Source organism: Diadema antillarum, unplaced genomic scaffold, assembly GCF_040938485.1.
Source record: "Diadema antillarum isolate AM-2024a unplaced genomic scaffold, OU_Dant_1.0 seq00000368_RagTag, whole genome shotgun sequence".
In the NCBI taxonomy this organism is placed as follows: domain Eukaryota; kingdom Metazoa; phylum Echinodermata; class Echinoidea; order Diadematoida; family Diadematidae; genus Diadema; species Diadema antillarum.
The window spans coordinates 158,224-180,994 of NW_027271369.1; the positions used below are offsets into that span (position 1 = coordinate 158,224).

At 37.8% G+C, this 22,771-nt stretch overlaps 1 protein-coding gene across 1 annotated transcript; it reads right to left on the minus strand.

The window, feature by feature from the left end:
* Positions 1–4,701: 4,701 nt before the first annotated feature.
* Positions 4,702–18,192, minus strand: LOC139731274 (eukaryotic translation initiation factor 3 subunit G-like). Its single transcript, XM_071642160.1, has 10 exons — positions 18,089–18,192; positions 12,460–12,506; positions 9,918–10,006; positions 9,307–9,366; positions 8,815–8,922; positions 8,187–8,373; positions 7,171–7,296; positions 6,572–6,705; positions 5,882–5,988; positions 4,702–4,982 (listed from the first exon to the last, which is right to left on the minus strand). Exons 1-10 carry the CDS (start codon positions 18,103–18,105, stop codon positions 4,961–4,963), a joined length of 897 nt encoding a protein of 298 aa, XP_071498261.1. The 5' UTR covers positions 18,106–18,192; the 3' UTR covers positions 4,702–4,960.
* Between the last annotated feature and the right edge of the window lie 4,579 nt (positions 18,193–22,771).

Consider the following 22,771-nt stretch of genomic DNA (forward strand, 5'->3'; position numbering starts at 1 on the left):
CCCCCCTCGACATTTTTCGCGATAAATCTGGAACGTAAAAATCTCGCACCGCGACGTTTTATGACTTTTTTTCTTTTAAGTCTTGCGCAACATTTGAGACCAAATTTACGACGCCCGGTTACTTTGTGAAGTTACACAATATTCTGTAAGTGCATGTCACACCCGAAATTGCTCAAAAACGTGATTTCATGTACAAATCCAATGCAAATTCTGTTTCTGACCAAAATTCATAAATGTTTCATTATTTTTACTTTTACAAATCAAAATCAATTAATTTCATGTTCTTTATGATCGACATAGTGTCGCAGATGATTTCCATTGAAAAAAACAATAAAAAACAAAAAGTGAAAAACAATGAAATAGATTTTAAAAAAAGTGATACTGCCGTCTTTTTTATATACATTCAATAAGAATCCTACACAGAGTAGCTAAACCAAAAATTAGCAGTTTTGGACCTTTAATTACAGATTTACAGCCATTTTTTAAAATTCATGCATAAATTAGCATAATTAGTTTATTAAAAATAGATTTGAATATTTGTGAAATAATTTCCTATTCAGTTTTGTAGATTACCTTGTGGGTAAGGCGCGTGCCAATTTTCCTTGCGATCATGCAGTCAACGGCCAAAATATTGGGGGGGGGGGGGGGCCGAATGAGTCCCCCCCCCCCCCCCCCCCCCATCCCCCACAGTCCTACGAGGCATCAAAATAGCCCAGTCTTTTTAGGGTTAAACCAAAGTTCAAGCAAAGAAATTATTTTTTTCCCCCATATATTTTTATTGCTGTATAGCAACTTTTTAAAGACCTTTAGCTAGGGTTACTTCAGATAATTGTACGCACTGCTTCAAACTGCTAGCATGGAAAAAGAAGAACTCAACATGAATGTGCAACATTACATTCTGTGATCAGCTTGAGCTTTGGCAGAAATTACCCTCTTGAGTATTTCTCAACCACTCCACCGAGCGCGTGTTGCCTGAATTCTACACACTGTCAGTTACCTTGAAAACGCATGCCTTGTTTGACTGCACTGTCTCTGTCGGAAAACTGCCTTGTGATTTCAGTTTCTTAGTTCAGTCAGTATGATTATATGAGAAAAGCTGACCGACTGTTTACAGTGCGAGGTACAATATTGTACATGCTCAAGACAAGTGAAATTGATTTATGGTTTGCTTGTTGATAGATTAGAAAAATTTTGTTTGTGACATGGATGCTGTTTATTTGCCATGCTTTTAAGTGAGTGATAGATAAACACTTAATATGCTTGTATTGACCCAAAATTTCTTGAGTATGATTTTTAACCTGCAGGATACAAAACATTTCTTACACAAACAAGACAAGGGGCTGTATAGTCTTGCTGGAGGTTTTAGCTCGATTAGTAAAATTAAGGAGTTATGACTCTTTGGTGAGATCTCTCCTTGGTAAAAAGCATTTTAATATACACGTACAATGAAACGAAACAAATGATACTTCTTCCAGTACACTTTTGTGTGTACATTTTTTTAACATCCTACCAAAGAATTTTCTTTCACCAAGAAAAAAGTTTCTTAGTATTCTCACTATATTGCATGAGAAATGGGATACATGGCTATTGAAAGGTGCCTTCTACTTTGCAGATCAAATTCTCTGTATTACATGTATGTGTTCCATGTCAATTATTACTTATATATAATGAAAAACATATTGTACATTTGTGCATTTTGTAAAATAATTGCTGGTACATATCAATTGCACCATATGTAAACTTTTGTAACTAAAAAGGATATCTACCATAAACGAAAATGTTGCTACTTCTCATTTCATTTTCAGATGTGTAGAGGTGTTAATGATAAAAGATACAGTATTTAATTGTAGCAGATACACCAGGCAAACACAGAAAGTAGGAGGAAGCATTCAAACAAAATCAGAACAATGCGATGTATCCAAAAATCATCAGCAAAGATATGCCACTCCGAGCAAAAGCTCCAAACTTCCATGAACTCTAAGACTGTTAAAGCTTGTGACTGCCTTTGACCCCACCCCCTTCAGACAGAGGCTGTGAGTTTTCAGTTACCCAAGTCTGCTACAGATTTAAGAGTCAAGTTCATGTAGTCTCATGATAGTGTTTTCTGTCCTGGGTGCAGTTGAATCTGTCACTCTCATCTCTTCCTTTCTTTCATCTTTCTCTCTCTCTCTTTGCATAATGAGAATGCACAAATTGTAAACTCGTAAATCCTAATTAGTGTGTTTTATGAATGTTTTGCACACCTTAACACACAGTCAACAATCATAGTCACAAACTCAACCTTTGACAAGCCCAAAACCTCTTTTACAATACAAGGCCTTATCTCTCCTGTTGTTCAATGGGCCAATACATTGTATATGTGAAAATTGTTTCCAATGCAAAAGTTCAGAAATCATGTGTACACACAATGATTGACACAGGATTCAAGTACATGTATTATCTTTTTATTCTGTATCTTTATAGAAATGTGGTACAGTGTATATCTTTAAGTGTTAACATTAACTTGAATGGAGTGTTGCTATGTGTGGGCAACAATAATCTAGGGTTTCTCTTAGACACAACAACATCACATTGATGAAATAAAGTAATGAATGCTATAAATTTGCAGAGTAGACACCATGCTCTTCATTGTAACAGCTGACACGGTTGTGGCCCATAAGAAACAAAAACAAACAAATTCTTACTAACATCATTAATTCTACAAAACAGTGCATCTCCAATTCAGATGTAAGCTATTTCTACCTCTTTTTCATGCTCAAATCCAAGAGATTAATATCTAAGGTCCTAGAATTTTTTCTTTGAGGGTTTTTCCTTTGTCAAATTGTTAATTAAATCACAAGTAACCTGCCATGATCGATAGGCGTTTTCACATCAGCCCGATGTTTCGAAATAGCGTGCTATTTTCTGACTTGGGGAATTAAAAAATATCTCGAGCTTGGATTTTTATCGGGCTGATGTGAAAACGCCTAATGTCTTCAATGTGGTACCATGCAGAAGAAAGCAAATAAACCGCGACAATTAACTGGCTAACTCATGTCTATACAGAGGAATCAGATTTAAACTTCTGCATGATCTTGCAAGGAAAAATGTCAAACTTGTGCTCAGGAATGCATCCACTTCAAGCAGTGACCTTCAAATAATTCTCATGTTCTGGTTGAATGTTATTCATAACTAAGATCACCTGTTTTGGAATTCAGATGACAGCAATCACATGCTGTAAACCAGACATTTTTGTATGGATGAAATTTTCACATATTTTGCAAGGAGCCAAGGTTCACAAATTATAATATTTGCAAAAGTTTTTGTCCACACAGTATGCATTGAATGCCAGTGGCAATTTCCAAATATTTTTATGCCACAAAAAAGGCTGTTGGCTCCTATTCGAAAAAAATTCATGCGTGAACATTTCTGATTTTACAGTGCCAGAAAATAAACTTATAATAGCATGCAACAATTAGGAAAACATGTACATAAAGACAAGCAGGAATTCAAGCTCATTGGGGTTCCATAGGTTTTGGATTTTTTTTTTAACCAATTAATAACGTAATGAGTTTATTCAACAGGTATGTGACTGGAAAGCATGTCACAGGGTACTAGTCTTGCAAGGAAGATTTATTCAGTTTAAATGTAGAAAATTCATAGTGTCACCCAACCTAGACAGATAAAATCTTTCTGTTTTGAGGGGTTTTTAACACTTTTTTACTTTAACGGTTCTCCCCCTACATAGACAGAAGCCATCTGTAATCATCTAGCAGGGGGATCTCATGGTCTCAGTGGAACATATCCTCAAAAATAAATACAGACTGATCTTTCGGTCCACAACCAACCTATTCATAGAAACACTGTTTGCACAGAGGTGCTGTGCACTTAAAATCTGCAATGCTAATACCATGATTAACTTGGAAATATGATACCCACAAGACTGCAAAACTTTTCCTCTACTAAATAATACCTGCTTCTGGTTTCTATCTTCCTGTTTGTTCTTTCTACCGATAACATTGTCTCCAGCCAGCAAAGTAATACCAGCATTCCATTCCTGCCTTTCATCACCACATGGACTTCATGGTAATAATGTCTTCAAATAGGCAGCTTATAAACCTGGGTCACTAGGTGTGCTCTACAGTCATCTCACAATCCTGAAATGAATCAACACTCTGCTATAACAACACACCTTGTGTCTCCTTCAATTCCTGAAATTGATAAACACATGTGTTCCATGCTTGGAACATGCACATAACTTTTGCCATGCTGTGGAAGTTCTCTAAATAATCATAGATATACAGTCTTGTTTCTGCTGTTGATAAAGTTTTCAAAAGAATTTCAATTATTTCACAAGTCTCATGGTAGTTAAGGACAGATAGAGGACACTGCCCATAATATAAATAAATGGTCTTATTGGTTAGTTGTTGTTGGTTTTTATTCTAACCAATGAATTGGTTCCATTGATATAATTATCAGCTGGGGAAGCAAGCCACTGAAGCTACACGTATAGCATACTTAAAATGTTGTGCAAATGTTGTAAGCACACCATACAAGTATACCTATATACCAGGTACGATCAAATTTGTGGTAGCTATTTTGTACATCAAAGTTCTCAGCTTTGTAGTAGTCATGCCAACTCCATATCTCATGGCAACAATGGCACTGCCCTTATATGCTTAGCTTTGCAATAGCAAACACGCTGTGAACACACGCCCCTAACTCAGTAGCACCATTTGTGTTAATGTCAGTAAGTGCTACTTAATGTGCAATTCATGTATTACATGTAGACACTTGTATAATTTCTCAGATATTTGAATGTCAGTTCATGCCATGATGCTATTACAATGTCTAGGGTGCAGGAGTGAAATTCCAGAAAATGAAGTCACAGTATTGTTACTTGGATGTGACACAATTCTAAATTTAAAGGGAATAATCAAATCTCATCCTGGTAATCCCTGGTTAATATTTGAAGGAGCTCCTAGTGCTGGTGACCTGAAGGCCTGTTTGAAAAGACAAAGACACAGAAATGAAAAAGAAGATAAACATCTACACTTTCTAGGTGCTCTATTAGGAAGAATTGTTCTTATCCTTATTGTTACCATTACACAGTTGCCTAAGTCCTTTGTCGGCCTATATTACATTATCAAGTTGAAATAAGAAGAAGCAAAGTTACTAATCTAAATTTTCTGTGGCTCAAACAACAATGTACAACGAGAAATTTGCTTCTCTTTAACAAAAAATCATACACCTACATGTGATTACAGGTAACAGAAATAGCATGTCTTGCCTCATTGCCACAACAAATCAAATGGATTGTTCTAATCGCATCAAATCTATTACAATAATCAGCACACCACTGCTCTCAGAATACCTCCTAGAATGACAATATTGAATAAAATCATTTTTAAATGACACAGATAAAAAACAAACAAGTGCCCCTTGTAAAGAGTAAGTCTGCACCACATTCAAGTTGGCCTTCACATGGAGAGCAAAATCAGATAGAAAGGCAGAGGTTTGCATCTCTGCAACAGCACAGACTTGCTAAATATCAAAAATGTACATGAGGACGGGCCAATAATTTGTGAAAGTACACAAATTTACTACAAAACACAAGAAATAGACACATAACATATATATCATCAATCTTCTATGCAATATATAATGTGCAATACATAAGATCTGTGCTGATAAAATTAGAACAAATATGTTTCTTGACCAAAATTTTTCAGTATTATTTGATTTCCGGATTGTAGTTTTTAAAATTATATAAATAACTTAGTACTCAAGCAGACATTAAACAAAGCACAAAAGAGAAGTGGAAAAAATTATGAGGGTAAGCAAAATCATGCCACTTGTCCATTGTTCAACTGAAGGAAAACAAGGTAAAGGATGAACTTACTTGGCCCACTCCACCTTCAGAATCAGATGATCGTATCCGAAGCCAGACACCCGATTGATGGCCTTGGCAGCATGTTCTCTGTTGTAGAAGTTGATGAAGGCAAATCCCTGCAGGAGGTAATAGAAGACAACAAAAACTGTAACACTCTTCCTCAAACTCTTTCCCGAACACATCTATGCAGATACTACATTTGTATACTTACCCAAACACACAAATTTAATACCAATGTATCCACGATCACTCTGCAACTAATATAAATCGACAGGGGCATTTGGCCTTTGGCCTAGTATGCTGAACTTCCAGCATACAAACTTTCACTCATGTTTCCATTTAGAATATGCTCTCACTTCAGTCAATTTTCAATGTACCTCAATAGATGGGTTTCTCAAGAAAGAGAATGCTATATATTCCCAGTCACACTTCTTAATAGAATACATAGACTAACTATTACTCCTTCCCCTTCAACTACATGAAAAACACAAATCTTTAACTTGTGAGTGAAAAGTTGGAAGTACTGCTTCTTTTTGTTTGTTGTTGTTTTTTTTTCTTCTTTGAGGAAACAATGTTGCTTGACTCGGGATAAAATGGAAAAAGATCCAGGTATTGTATGGCTGTCAAGGCAACATATTTTCCCACTGACATACATGAGGGAAAATTGGACTCTGTTCTGGACTTCAAGTAATATCTTACCTTGGAGTTGCCTGTCACCTTGTCCTGGGCTAGGTATATCCTTTGGATGGCCCCAAATGGTCTGAAGAGGTCCTCCAGATCAGTCTCTCTCGTGTCCTCTGACAGGTTGGTAACACGGATAGTGGCCGCCTCATCTGCAATACCACAATGGAGCATTAGTTAACCTCTTGCCTCAGTTGAAGCATGATGGATCAGACAATGACATGCTTTTGACTACTTCAGTTGGATTGGTATGGGACAAATATGACCATGCCCACTGTTTATGACTTACCAAGCTCACTGTGAAGCCACTTGCTCCAGGGTACTCTACAAAGAAATACACTTTCCTTATTTGGTTTACTCATGTATGAATACACTGGTTGACTTTGCAGAATATCTTTTGTCAATTGCTATGAAATGTCTTAATAAGAAGAATGTTTTCATTGGTACATTAACATCAAAAGGTCTCCCTTGTGAGGTGGACATCCTGAAAAGTGATGACTCATGACTGATGACAAATGTTAGTTTGAATATCCCCAGCATAGGGGTATGGCCATCATGATCCCTCCATACCTCCATACCCACATAGCTAAGTCTATGACAGGTGAAGTGAAACCAACCCTGTCGCCTAGAATGCATGGTCTCCCCTTTCCTCTTGGCGCCATCCCTAGCTGCTGGAGGGATGTATTTGCCCACCGAGGCTGCTCCCCCAGGCTTGGCTGCGTCAGGCTTGGCCCCTGCTGCTGCTTGAAAACACAATATGGAATTTGATTTAATTTGTAGCCAGCATCATGAATGTCTAAAATGTTAATGTAATACTAAAATATCAGAAGTGACAATCTTATGTGAAACAAATAACAGAAGCAATTTTTTTTCTTTTAGTTGCAACTGAAACTGACAGAATGTAAATTTTATGCCATTGTATCTTATTTTGTGCATGACAATAAATTTATATTTGAATCTTGTACACGTTACTTTTCACAAAAGGCACAGCAAGATTGGAGAAATCTACATTCTACACATCACCAATCAGAAATAATAAGCAATTACTTTCAAATGATACCTATCACAGAAAACAAATTTATCCATATATCTTAAAAATTAAGATGTGTGTGTGTAACTTAACCCGTTGAGGACGAATTGATTTCGCTACAACACGCATTTCCCATAGACACTTGCCCGAGTATACTCGGGACTCGTCCTCAAAGGGTTAAAAGGATTTCCATCATTTCAAGTTCACGGAGTACAATCGTCGATCATGGACTGCAGTGTTTCACAGCTTCTCATAATTTTTTTCAGTCAATCTATGTTAGTTATCAAGCCATATTTCACAGATTTCTTAAAACATGTATACAGCTTCCACTCACCTCAGGTTGTCAATTTTTAGCTTGTAATGTCATTACCTAGTATGTAGATAGTTCACAAAGAAATGACACTCGTATCTATTTGGATGTCGCAAGATTTACACTTATGGACTAATACAAATAACATATGCAAATTCATGTTACAGTACATAAAAAAAATAAAAGTCAAATAAAACATAGCTAGTGCTATAATTACAGTGATCTTATGATTAAGTGTAGAAATGTTAACAAAACAGTATGATTCAGTTAAAAGCAAAGGTTGCCATTATTACCTGCTGCAGTATCAGGTGTGGTAGTGGTCTCCCCCTGGCTCTGGAGAAGCTCCCTCTGCAGCGGCTCCAGTGAGTCTTTGTACGGACACTTGGTGGTCCAGTGGTCACCTTTGCACACACGGCATACCATAATCCGCTTCATCTTCATCTTCTCCATCTGATCCTCCATTGGGTCTCTATTTTCATTCTTTACAAGAAAAAATTTTTTTTTTTTTTTTTAATGGGAGAGGGCTATTAATGTACGAGCTTTAAGCCAAAGATTTCATGACTTACAAATTCAGTTACAGTATGGTACTTGCATGCAAATGTCAAAGTATTCAACATTCTTGTTTTTTAAACCTTACATTTTTTTTTAGTGGAATGCATCATCAACTTATCGCATTGGGTCCTTTCTATCCTGCTGAGCACATTCAGTGTAACACAACTACACTGACTACTGAGGAAACAATTGTCTGAATCAAATCATGTGTAAATGATACAAATTTACCATAAATATTGCAGAAACAGTAGGATATTGCCATGATTGTATAAAACAATACAATAACAAAGATCACAAATGATGAATTACTGGTACAAGGAAATAAAAAAATGTGGCTGCAGAGACATAAGCAAGGAACAATACACTTACATCCTTGTTACTGACAAAAGTCATGGACACTTCATCCTGTACGATGGCCGTGGTACCAGGGTTTGGACCAGGTGGGTCACTGGCTGACTGCCCATACTTGGCCCATTGCTGTAGTCACAAATCAAATCACCATTTTGTACATTATCAACAACTCGATACCATCAATACAGTTCAATCAATACAGCAACAACAAAACACCTGTTTTAGAAAGTGCACACTCACCAATGATTTTAAGGGGATGTTCACACATTACAGGAATATAATAAGGAAGAGAATAACTTTAACTAAGTTTGAAACATGAGGCATATTTCTTTGTGCACTTAATAATCATATTTCAAATGGCAACCTGCCCTTCCCAATTACAAGTTTACCAAGCTAATCAAATGTACACATATAAAACACTAATGCTGGGATGAAATTTAGTTCTCTTTGGAGAGAAATGTTCATACAGCTTAACTACGAGATGGAAAAAAAAGAAGAAGAATTACTTACCTTCCTTCGGGCAATTGATTTGGATGCTTTTCTCTTCTCAATCTTAATTGTTCTAGTGATCTGAAACAGAAAGGTATATATTTGTATGTGGTAAGCTTTAAAGAGTACCTCTAATAATATAATGAAAGTGGGTGGTAAATCCCACATGATGAACATAATCTCCATTATTGATATATGGATGGCACATCATAGCTTGCATTCTTCTCCGACATTCAGTAGCACTAGATACACTCTCAGGAAAAGAAGTTTTTGTGTTTAGTTTTTGGTGCTCGCGCTGCAGCACATTTCTTTGTAAAACTTAAACAAGAGCGCTTCATGTATTGTATTCATTCACTTCTAGCACAACAGTAATACACATACATTGCAATAACACTATCACAGGTGGTAGATATGTATCACAGGCAAGGTGCAATCATTCTGTTTCATGTGCAATTCAATTCAAATCACAAACATTCTTGTTTAAATGTGGCTTACCTGTAGTAGTCACAAAACATGAACAGACACACACACAATAAAAAAAGAGAGGCTACAAACAAATAAACACATATAAACACACACACACACACACACACACACAGATGTACATTACATATGGTCCGTTGTAAGCGTACCTTGATAAGTTTCCCATCATCATCACGTTTGTACTCAATCATTTTCTTTAGGTCACCTTCCATATACTCCTCAGGAAGAGGGATACTTCCTGTAAAAGAGAATATATTTTATCTCACGATTAGAAGGAACAAAATGAAATAAAGATGGTATAAATACTCAAATATGTAAAGCATGTTATCTCCATGAAACTGGAAGCACTCACCATTCAAATGACAGAAAGTTATGTTTCTTTTGATCTTTTCTTAGTTGACAAATGTTGTTTTCATGTGATTTATTTTCTACTGTGCATACTTCAGGAAATTTTACTTCACCTTCACTTCAGTGACATGACCATCTTGGGGCTTCTAATGGCATACTTGGATTGACAAAATATCAGTGAAACGTATACACTCAACCAAAAAAGTAAGTTCCCCCTAGCATTTTCGGATATATCTCAAAAAGCATTTTACCGATTTCCATAATTCAAATGGGAATGGATAGGGAATTTTATTACTCATAAGATGAATGGCATATCATTGCCATCAGATATTATTGTTGGTGAGAAAAAAAATGCATTTTATGTCAAAATGCATGGAAAAAAAAGTTGCACTTTTAGTGATTTGCATTGAATTTTACACAAATACTTGGTCGGCCACTTCTTGGCAGTTCTTTGACCTCTCCAGTTTCCTAAAACTTTGCTCTAAGTTTCCTTAGGCTGGGTTCATATAGGAGTACAAACTGTATACTATTTGGGTATACGGTGCACGTTTTCGAGGGCACGCGGTTAGCTTGAATCAAACGATAGGATTTCCTAATACCGGGTCACATTAGAGGGCACTATTCGAAAATGCCGTATAGCTGCATATAGTGTAGTATAGTGGGAATCGTGCTTGTTCGATTTTTGTGCAGTGTATACCATCTCTCGTTTATGAAATGACGATTTTTGGTCTGGATTTGCCCTTTAGCAAAAATAAGCATGTGAACTGATATTCTGATCAGTGTTGTGTATCATGATCAAATATAATGTTATTAAACAAATTAAAAATAATCAGTTTTAATTTTTTACCTAAGCAAAATGACCCCCAGTGGAGTTAATCGTTTTTTATTTAAATTCATAATTATACTCAATTTATAGCTATCTTGTAACAAAAATGGTACATTCCAATGTAATCTCAGTTTAGAAACTGGTAATAAGATTGCTGGGATGGTTGTGTAGAAGGGAGAAATCCTCCCTGCATGGAACAGGGAGTTGGTGGTGCGGGTGATGGTGTTCTGGGTCGACTTGACGGCGCAAACACGCGTGCTACCTTATGTGACCCGCAATGCCCGAATAGCGAATAGCGAATACCGTACACCGTATACCGTATACTTCTATGTGAACCCAGCCTTATGGCATTGGGTGAAACCCCTAGTCTCCTGGTCACCTCCTTAACTGGAATCCCAGCTTCAAGGAAAGCTGATGCTTTCCCTCTTTCAAAATTTTGCATGGCCATACGCACATAAATGTCATCAACCCAAATTGGAATTAAAAAGCACATGGCTTCGACCAACATTTCATATTGAAAAGGTTTATTTTTGTTTAAAAAGTATGTATAACATTTGCTATGTAATAGCGAAGCACATTGTACCTGAAGAAATTCCTGATAATTACATAACAATTAAAAAAAGATCATTTGCTAACTTGCATAGGAATTGTACACAATATGCTTCATAAAACCTTAAGTGTAACTTTTTTCCCCCATGCATTCTGACATAAAATGCATTTTTTCACACCAATAATGATATCTGGAGGCAATGATATGCCATTCATGATATGAGTAATAAATTCCCTATCCATTCCCGTTTGAATTATGAAAATCGGTAAAATACTTTTTGAAATACATGTACAGTCAAACCTGCCTTAGCGGCCACCTGTCTATAGCAGCCACCTGTCTACAGCGGCCACTGAAAAATCCCCCCGAGAGAAAAGCCCTGTTAAAGACCCTGTGTATAGCGACCACCTGTCTAACGCGGCCAGCGGCCACAAATTTTGTTTCCCGCGGTAGATTTTAAGCTGTCTATAGCAGCCACAGAGCCGGTAATTCAGCATGATTTTCTGATTTGTGGCCGTGCCAGACATTCATGGGCAACGTTCAGTGATCACCACCGCTGCATTCATCACTTATTCAGTCATAATAATGCACTAGTGTAAAGCTTTCTTCACGACTGTACACATGCTACTGTGCAACAATTTCATAAACACCGGCATTGTTCAATGCATGAAATACACGTGTGTATACTTACGCATAGTACATTATGTACATTAAATACTTATCGACGTATCCAACGATGATATATGTACTATGTATAGGCAATGCACATTAAGTTGGATTACCTGTCTATAGCGGCCACCTGTCTATAACGGCCACTTTTTTTGTTTTCCTTGGGTGGCTGCTATAGACAGGTTTGACTGTACATTGTATATCCAAAAATGCTAGGGGGGAACTTACTTGTTTGGATGAGTGTATATCAGTGGAAAGTTACTGTATGAATCGTTCTATAGCACTGAACTAAGAAACTCACGCATATCTCCATCTTCCACTTGGTCAGCCCAGCTGATTGGTTTGGATCTGTGTGAGAAAATACAGTGTATATAATGTAATTATCGTATGCAGGGTGCGACAACTCAGAAAAAGAATGAGATCTGCTAATCAGAATACAAAGCCTCAGAGGTACATGTACTGTACTTCATGATCACAATAGTCAGATACTCAACGATAAAGTGAGGAAAAATTGTGCATCCCCTACTGCTAATGCTGATGAAGTGGGAATGAAAAAGCTGCGGAGTGCTGGGCAAATATATTATTAAAAAAAAAAATCTGCAGCATACATGTGAAGTATGACCCAAGACTCCTGTTGTACATCTAGATCTCTATATAACGGCCATTCACTGTTCCTCTTGACCTTGATAAATAGAATAGGATCTAATATAATATAAACCAATACAGAACAATAATAGAAATATTTACAAACTCAAAAATACAATAATGAAGTTACTACATGCTCTCTAGACTGATAGTCCTGTGCAAAGGTCCAACTGAATGATGTAAGGTTTTTTGTTTGTTCATCCTTTTGTCAGATTTGTCATTTTATATGCTCCCTAGCCGAGTCACGGAGCCAGCGAGACGGCAAGCTTGGTTGACTGCGATAAGCTGGGCGCAGAATCAGCCGGCTGCTTGTACTGGCAATTCAATGAATCCAGTCCGATTAAGGCTAATTTTGGTTGTACCTCCTGAGTGAATCACCTTGGAGGCCATCCGAGTATCTATATATGACATTTTTCTTCGTTGAAACATGTCGGAAAAGGATATAAAACGCACAGAAAAGGTAAGAACGATTCGGGGTTTACAGTATGTAACGGCACGCAATACAGCAAGTTGGCTTCCGTTTGCACCTTTGCGATCGGTTGCTAAGCGGAAGTTGCGTTCGCCAAGTGAAAATCCCCGGATGTCCGACCCTGAGAATGGTGGTTCATGGGATATCACCTTGGCGTACAGGGACATAGCCCAGTCGCTGGTGATGGCCATCCGCACGGCATCTGGTCGAGCTAGGAATGAGGTACCAATCGAAAGGGCCATACGGTACATGCATGATTGCCAAGTACAAGTAGGCATAGGCCTACACAGTCAGTCCGCAGCGCGAGCGAAAACGCACGTATTTATTCAAGTCGTATGCACGGCTGAGCAGTGCTTGCATACGTAATGAGCAGATACATGGTCATGAATAAATCCGTGTAGAACGAGTATTTCTTGTCAGTTTTCGACACTTTTAATATCGACTGAAAGAGAAAACATTAGCAAATATGCTCATGATCAAAATAAAACGAAAAGAAGAATATAGAATATCAAAATCTCTCTCGAAGTTTGGTATTGTATTCAAAAACATTCCTTCACGTTTGACGCCCAAAAATTAACCTGAACTCTTTCATGCCCCTCTGAAGACTATGGTGAAAATTATTTCGGTTTTTTTTTTTTTTTTATGACTATGTTGAAGACTATGTCCGCTAAAGTATATAGTATCACAATAAGGGCAGGTTTTCTCATCTTCATTTCAATACGGATCAGGAACTAGCAAAATTCAGAGGCATGTCTAGCGTCGAGTTTAAAAAGATTATCCTCGCGTTCGCACCGTAATTCCGGGTCTGTGATTGGTCGAAATCTGTCGCAAGACGCGGCGTGTCGCATTGCGTAGTATCCATTGGCTGCTGACTCAATGCTGTGAGTTCAAAAACTATGTATCAGAAGTGTCATTGATATGAGTAATAGCTGAATAGTGTACAATTGAGTTGGAGGTAATTTGAAAATGACCGCCTACATTAGTTTCATGAAATCCATGATTTTTTTTAAATGTTAGGTTCCAGATTGTGCTCGAATTTTCACTCTCTATACAAAACTTGAACTTTACACAGGAACCAATGATGATGTGTATGTGAGTGTGCACTTACAATGACCCTGAACAATGGACCTGGCTACCACCTGTTCCGAGTTCTGCTGCAAGGCACATGAATGCTTTATCACTTATTCATGTGGATTGCCCTGAGCACTGCTAGTCTGAATTCTTGACATAGGGTGAAATGCATGCACATGAAAGAAGTAAGCACATGTTTCCATGTGCTTGCACACACCACATTTCAGAATGAACAAAGACTAGCTGCGATAGTGAAATTCCTCATGAAGCATTCCAATCCTGGTCATTGTCCACGACCATTGTCTGGGCATCAACAACACTCTCCACGCGTGTTCATTCACTACCCCACTTCCGGTAAGAAAACATAATTTGCCTTGTTTTCAACAGGAAAATTCACAACCTTAAAAATGGTGCCCCTCTTCGTTTTTTAATTGATCATACTCGCTCACGTTTCACGATTGTGAAATCGAAGAAATTACGGAGATCTATTTTCAATACCAGTCAGGAACTAGCAAAACATCAAACTATGATCTAAAAGCTTCTTGAACACTGGTAAAATAATCGTTTACTTTGATGCTAAAATGGACTACTATATTGAGATCAAAAATAGGGAAATTAGGTATCAAATTAATGAGCATAATCAGCTCTATAACCTACCCAACCATCCTGGGTCAAACAATGCACTGCGAAAGCTATGAAAGCTGTTGTTGCGACCTCTGCAAAAACTTTCGCAAAGTATCGCGAAATCTCGTCAGTCTCAAGTGCACAAACTGCACAAACGTGATTCTGAATAAAATTGTCGTTCGTGCCTCATTATCGCACGTGCTGCGGACTGACTGTACATATCATTAAACAGAAAAATTCGTCTGTCCGAAGCGTGGATAATTTTTTTTAAAATCATTCTTTGACATTTATGGCTTTCCTTCATTTAAGTATTAAGGGGATTCTGTGAAGCCAGACGCAGTCTCTGCGGAACATATCCCCAACAACTAACACAAGATACACAGACCGAACTTTCGGTCAATCATATCCCATGGCCCTTAGAAAGTAATATTGATCTCTGGATCGCCCAGGCCAGGCCCAGACATGTGCAGTACAACGTAGATCTCTAACGGTAGATCTATTAACCATTAACTGTTTAACTATTTAGCTACAACAATGCGATGAGCCTAACCCCTAGGCGCTCTCACATGCACACAGTTGGGCTGGTCGCAGTTACAATGTACAATGAGCCCAGGCCCAGCCAGTGCGTGCATGCATGCAGCAGGCAATGCTTGGCGGTGTGGTAGTGGTAGTATGGTAAGTTGTAGATGAACTCAACTCTTAAGCTCTGACACACTGCAACTCATCTTGGGGTTTTACACTGAGCTAAACAGCATGCTCATGCATAACTTACATTGTAGATCTACTGTAGTAGGGTGGTAGATCCAATTACCGGACGCTTTTTTTCGTGGCTTTGAATTCTGTACTAAGAGGATGAAATTTCGGCTAAGAATAACATAACTTATTCACAGACTCTTGGAAATTACGAATTCTAGTTTACGTGTTTTGTCTATGGGAGCTGCACGAGCGGGTGACAATTTGTGGGCCCCTTAGCGCACAACTATTCCACATCGTTCGCGCTTGAGGACGATAGCTACAAATTTCCGATATCGATCAGTGAACTTTTGGTTCTATTGGAATCTTCAGCATTTTTCCTGTATGTGAGTGGGATTTCACAGAATTTCAGTCGTGAAATGTGATTCAAACATGCATAAATATTAACTATGACGAGGTGCGGGTCACTCAACTATAAATTTGAGGTAAAATGGTGAATTTCTTCATGTTTTTAAATTTTTATGTCGCGTTTTTTGCGATTTCAGTCCACTCAACCCCAAAGTTCTGTGAGGCTAATCTATGAAGTCTCGCACGTACAAAATGTCATTAGTACCCACAAAAATGTGCATGTCCAGTAATACCATGGTGTCCGGTGACACCACGCTTGCCTATTCTGCACTAGGGTAAGAGTACCAGTATTCGGTCAGCTACCGGTATTCGGTCACTTATCATTAATCACCAGCCTGTACATTGTAAGTTTCACTGTCACAACACGCGCAAATCACATCAATCCACATACTTGCACACTCATTCACAACAGGAAAGTCCTTTAGTGCCCTCCCAAAATCCATCCAAAATCCCAAATTTCACTGTCAAAAGTGCAGAATTGGCGCAACTTTCCCAAAGCACGCACGGATTAAGCCCAGTTTTTAAGAATACGGGTCGCCAAAAAACGCTAAAAATCCAGAAATACGCCGTTCTCTTGCAGGATTTTTTGCTTATCGCAAGCTTGGAGTGTGATGGTATCGTCAAAAATGCAAAAGAAAGACAAAATTTCCGTATGCGCTGATGCCGTGACTCAATGTACAAGGGTTGAATGCAAGTGCTGATTCCCCAGTATTCGGTCACCAACGGGCGCTGCCACGTCCCAGATGCAATTTTGCGCCAACAAGGTAGTGCGTGGTGCATTTTTCAGCTGCCATGATCCCAGCTTGAACACGCATTGACTTTGAACGCGCGCATCGCCTGACCGAATACTGGTTGCGTTGACCATATTCCGAGGGAATTTCAAGAAACAAGGCAAGGAGATATAACGTTAGAAATAGAATCTATATTTTGGGATTTTGTGCAATTCTGTGAGATATTTGGTTTAACGTAGTATTTCTGCTTGCGGCACGATGTACAATCCCTATGCAATACGCGCGTGCTCCGCGATCTTTAGCTGAACGCCTTCACATGTCTTGCGAACAATACGTAAGCGCCAATTCCCATTGCGAAAGCACATGAAAATAGCGGGCGCACATGCATTGGCCGCAAACAAGATCGCAATTCTGGCGGTGTTGTTGTCTTTCTCGTGTTTTTCTCAATTTTTTCGATGGTAACATCCACTTTCCGAACAAAAATGGTGGCCCACATTGGCTTGCGAAAGTTCTATTTTATGTGAGGATACAAGTATGTTTTCAAAATCCATGAGCATCGGGAAAATGACAAAAAATCAAGTTTCTTGAACCATTATTTCTTAATTGTTATGTTAAGAAGTACCGAAAATTTTGTTTTGGATGCGATGTGTTGTCATTTACTGACTTTAGGTGAGAAAATTTCAATTTCGCCAGAGATCTTGACCATTTTATAGGTTGGTTTTTGTTGATTGCTAGTGTGTTAGTATATGTGTAGTGTGCATGTAACAGTGCAATGCTGTGTTTAGCAGTATATTACCATGTAGATGTATGTTGTACCTACCGCGAACGGCTGCACGGCCGCTTACTGCCGCAGTTAAACTTTACTCTATACGCACTTGCACAAAAGCTAATATCCTGTCCCTCTTAACGCTAGAATCGGTGTGTGACTGTGAGGGTCCACACGCTCATACACATTTCACAGTGCGATAATCTTCAAAACTTGAAGCTGCACTTTACCTGGAAGAAGAAGAAGAAGAAAACTATTGCAAAAAAGCTCAAGTGACCGAATACAGGGGTGTTATCCTACAACAGCACAGCACGCATACTGATGATGAACTGAATTGCATTGTAATTTACACAGCATGCACACCACACTCCACAGTGCAGTAGAGCCTAGTGTGACAAACACTGCACTCTAACACACATCAGAGTTAGACCTCTAACGTTAGCTAGATAATTTCGACTTCTCTCATCATTTACATTTCTATATGTTCACTACAATGGTTGTCAAGTCTTTAGTCTTTACTCACGTGTCTGCGGAAGGCATTCTGATGCTTATGACAGGACAGCTATTCGCAAATTTAGTAAATAAAGTCCTCACGTTCTGTTGTTGGCTTGTGTTAACCTCACCGGTTCACAGTTCGACCATATGTTTCATGCAATGTGCATGTGTGTGGATGAAGGTAAAATCCCGCCCTCATCGTGGGCATGGGGTACTAGTATTAGGCAATCACCGACTAACTCGGCCCTATTGCATCTCGGCCTTCAAGATAAGTCGACTACATAGAGCTGTGATATACAGCTCTATGGTCGAAGATGACACGAGTTATTTGAGAAACACTGGTGCAGAAGGCGGATCAGAGGACTTCTTATCTCTTTCGTTCGATAACATTTCATGCGCTATCAACCTGATGCCGAGAAAGCCCCAAATGAACAAGACTTTCCCCACGACGATGCGGATACCGAATCACATAATCAACACCTCATCTTCATGGTGTCATTATAGGCCTTCATCTGCCCCCGGGCATCTTCCTACAGCCTATAAGATGATAAAAATGATCATTATATAACCTGATAAAAAAGATGAATTCACTATTTAAGATTCACTATAGGTGAATTCCTAAAAGGAATGTACCACAGATGAATCAAATGAAAGACATTGTTATACCTTAGTGTATGTGATACACGAGAGTTGAATTTTGAATTTTGAATTTGAATTTTTATTGACTCTTCAAGCCCTCTTGGGGTACTAGAGTAAATAACAGTATGACAAACCAGTGAATAAAATTCTTGTAGATCACACATAATGAGACAAAGGATATAACAGATAATACAGTGTTTATGAAAAAAAAAAACGAATAAAATGAAAAGAGAAGATAACAGACATTCTACATGTAAATAACAGTATTTTAAAAAAGATTAACAAAGAAAGTTGCTATATATAGCAACTTTCTTCTTATCTTCTCTTTTCGTAGCGGTAAGTATATATACCTACCGCTACGTGTACGCGTGGGTCCAACTCTTTCTGTACCTTATGGTGGTTGAACGATCATCTCTTTCAGAATTTTTCAGAGAATTGGGACATGATAAGACGAATAAATCTTGCTAAGTCAACTGAAAGGGTACTTTTTGTATCAAAAAGCTCTGATATGTGCAAAGCACTTGGAAATTTAATTTTGGTTAAAGGCATAATCTACCATTTGCAGAAGAAACAAAAACCCAGCATTAGTGCTTTAAAATATTTCTAAAATGTGAGTTAGGGATAGAAACAACCACTGTAAAAATTTGGATCCGTATAATCGATGTCAAGTATTGTTAAATACACAAAATGTGAACAATAGTGATAGTGTTATGCCCCTTAGTTAAGTTCACATATAAAATTTTATGTGTCTTTCTCTTGATTTGATCACTACCCAATATTTGCTGTAGAAAATGTCCACCCTATCAGTCAGAATTTTAAATTTTGTCAAGAAGGAACTATATTTGACATGAGGCAGTACAGTTTGATGCTCTTATATGAGACACTTTGTTCAGTTACCAGGAATTGAGAATATTTGCACCTCTGAAAAGTGAAAGCAACCCACCCCATTTAAGAAATGGAGTGGGCCAAGAGATAAGAGGAGAGATGGATTGGGTGGTAGTGGCCACGTTATCATTACACCGTTTGCCACCATCATCTCAACTATACAACTCTTGTGTCTCTCCTCATCATTTGTATCAGGTAAGCAAATTTCTCATTATATGACATATTCATTGTTGTTTGACATTAATTGAATGTCTCACTTTGTATAAAAGGACAGAAGAACCGGCAATGACCGAGCATTGTTGCATTTAATTGTCTAGATTTAATAGAAAGTGAGTTATGTGATTTGATATTGCACCGGAAGAGGTTCAATGAAGACTTGGAGGTTACTAAACTGATAATTTGTGCAAAAGTGATTCTGTCAGGAGAATACACAATGTCATCACTTGTTGAGGAACTTAAAAGAAGGATATTCTGTAGTGTATATAATATAAGTATAGATAGATGTAGTCCAAGAGATTATTTCTCTCATGTGAAAGTGTACACCAGGCGTATTATTGTGTAGCTAACTGAGTAGGCCTGTTCAGTCTGACGCTCGTGTGAACACAGTCTAGTATAGCCCCTACTGTAGAAAGTGATGACCCAAAGAGGCACTGTAACATACATGTATATAGCCAAGATGTGAACAGGGTCTTTCTTATCAGTTCACAAATAGAGAGTAACTCCTGACCACTAGGCTGAGGGCGATGGCCAGCCCAGGGGACATCTCCAAGCTGTTGGGTTACGATTAGTCTCATCATGCAGACTCTAAAGACTCTTAGAGGGGGTCTGCTTATGTCTTGTAAATGTACTATTTTGTATAGGAACAAGTGGTGTATCGTAGCCCGAGCTTAATGATTAATAAGAGGATATAAATGAATAATGAAACTGTGTATTAATCTTTGATAAGAAATAGAAAATAATCTGTGACAGTGATGATAGCATAGATTCGAGTGTGAGTATGCCTACATGCATATCCATGCTTGGGTAATGTTACCTATAGTGGGTCTAGGTGATGTAGACTACAAAGACCGGTGATGAGATACCGCATCCAGGCAGGAGGGAGAGGCTTGTCCCTTTATGTTTAGATAACAGGGCTGGTAGTAACCTCAATCAAGATAACATTGGCAGTACATTGTACCACTGCTTTCAGTTTTAGTATGCTGTTGAAAAGAGGAGTTTTCTCTTTTCCCTTGGAAAAAGGAGTTCCTTGTGTGAGCTTCATGATTTAGCTCCAATGTAGGTAAAAGAGAGAGCAGTTGTGTTATTTAAAGGCAACCTCCCCCCCCCCCCCTTTTGCCTAGTGCGTGAGATCTGAGATAGTTTTAAAGGGCCAGTACTTTGACGCAGGACATAAGTCATAACCAGTAAGACGATGGGGTTGGATGGTAGTCGAATACAAAACACTAAAACATTACTCAATTCAGTGATGTCATATTCCAGTGAGATAAAGCATGGATAGATAATTTGTGTTATTATCTAACTTCATTTTAGATAATTGTTCACTTTGATAATTGATATTTTTGAGTATTGTTAATTACACTCTTGTTATATTATGTGAGTTAAAAGGAGTTTATAGCTAGCTCATAATTGATTAATCAATAAGACACATATCTTACTTTTAGGGAGATATTTTGGCATATACAGATGCCATTGCCGTATCAATTTCAGTACCCCTGTAATAAACCAGACTACCATCAGCTCAGATATCTTAATCGAAGCATGAAGCGCAATGCTACATCATTTTCATTATTAGAAAATATGTTTGATGTGGAAAGTAAATCATCAATATAAACATGATTCATGATGGTGATTGTTAATGTATTCATATTAATTTACAAATATTAGGGCACAATCACGGTATATAGTCGTGTTTGTACAATGAATGAATGTTTTGAAATAGGATTAGCTGGAAGCGGCCAAACTTACACTCAGATATACTGTGGATAAGTGAGTTGTATTTCAAGGTTCTGCATCCTAGTGTATCTAGACAGTGATCGTTCATGTAATTTTTAAGTGTTGTAATTCAAAGTAAAGACCAAGGTACAAATTCATTGTTGAATTGTGATCTTCACAAATGCTTTGTCATGTGGATTATTCATGTTACGATTAATGACATTGTGATAAACAATGAAAAGAGAGAAATAAAGATCATTACACCGTTTGCCACCATCATCTCAACTATACAACTCTTGTGTCTCTCCTCATCATTTGTATCAGTTGTATCCATGGTAACGGTCTGAAACACCTGCACGACCACGGGTGTAACAATAGTAGAAACATTTCCAGACTAAACCGTCTACATTACGGTTTAATGAATAAAATACTGATATCTCCTTATATTTTAGGCTTTATTGCAATATATATATATATATATGTATATATATATATATATATATATATATATATATATATATTGCCTGATGATTGCCCCTAAATGAAGGTGGCATGAAACTCCGAGTAGCAATAAAATACGGATGAACCTGCTGTCAACCGAGTGAACTTGTTCCAATACTTATATATATATATATATATATATATATATATATATTTGGCAGATACAAATGTCTCTCCCTTTGAAAATAAGTGCAAACAAAAAATAAAACGAAACTCACCATTACAACGGGCTACATCAGTACATGTGTATGTATATGTACATGTATAAAGCATTGAGTCTCCCGTATCCGGCCAAATCCCTTATCCGGATGAGCCCCGGTCCCGACTTGTCCGGATACGAGAGGTTCACCTGTATATATATATATATATATATATATATATATATATATATATATATGTGTGTGTGTGTGTGATATGAGAAGACAAGCTGAGTGTGCACAGCATCAATAACAATGTGATATGTTAGCATTAAGTCGACCATTGTTTACATGTAACTTTATGCGATCTACACAAAAACTTACATATAAGCTAATGGCATCAGATTATTTAGGGTGATTTTAGGCCTATTGTTTTCAAATACATGGTTACTTTCAAATATTCTATACGTTGTGCAAAAACAATCGAAGATACTGCGACTAACCATTCCTGACAACAACAACAACAAAAAAAAAAACACCAACAAACAAATATCATTGAGTCTTACTTTTAGCAACAAGTGAACTCACAGTCTAGTGTTTTCGTTTTGGCCTATTCC

Coding starts and splice junctions, on each gene's coding strand:
- LOC139731274 (XM_071642160.1), bottom strand. Junction 8,923..9,306: donor AATCAATTGCCCGAAGGAAG/GTAAGTAATTCT, acceptor TTGTGACTACAG/CAATGGGCCAAGTATGGGCA. Junction 5,989..6,571: donor AGGTGACAGGCAACTCCAAG/GTAAGATATTAC, acceptor TACCTCCTGCAG/GGATTTGCCTTCATCAACTT.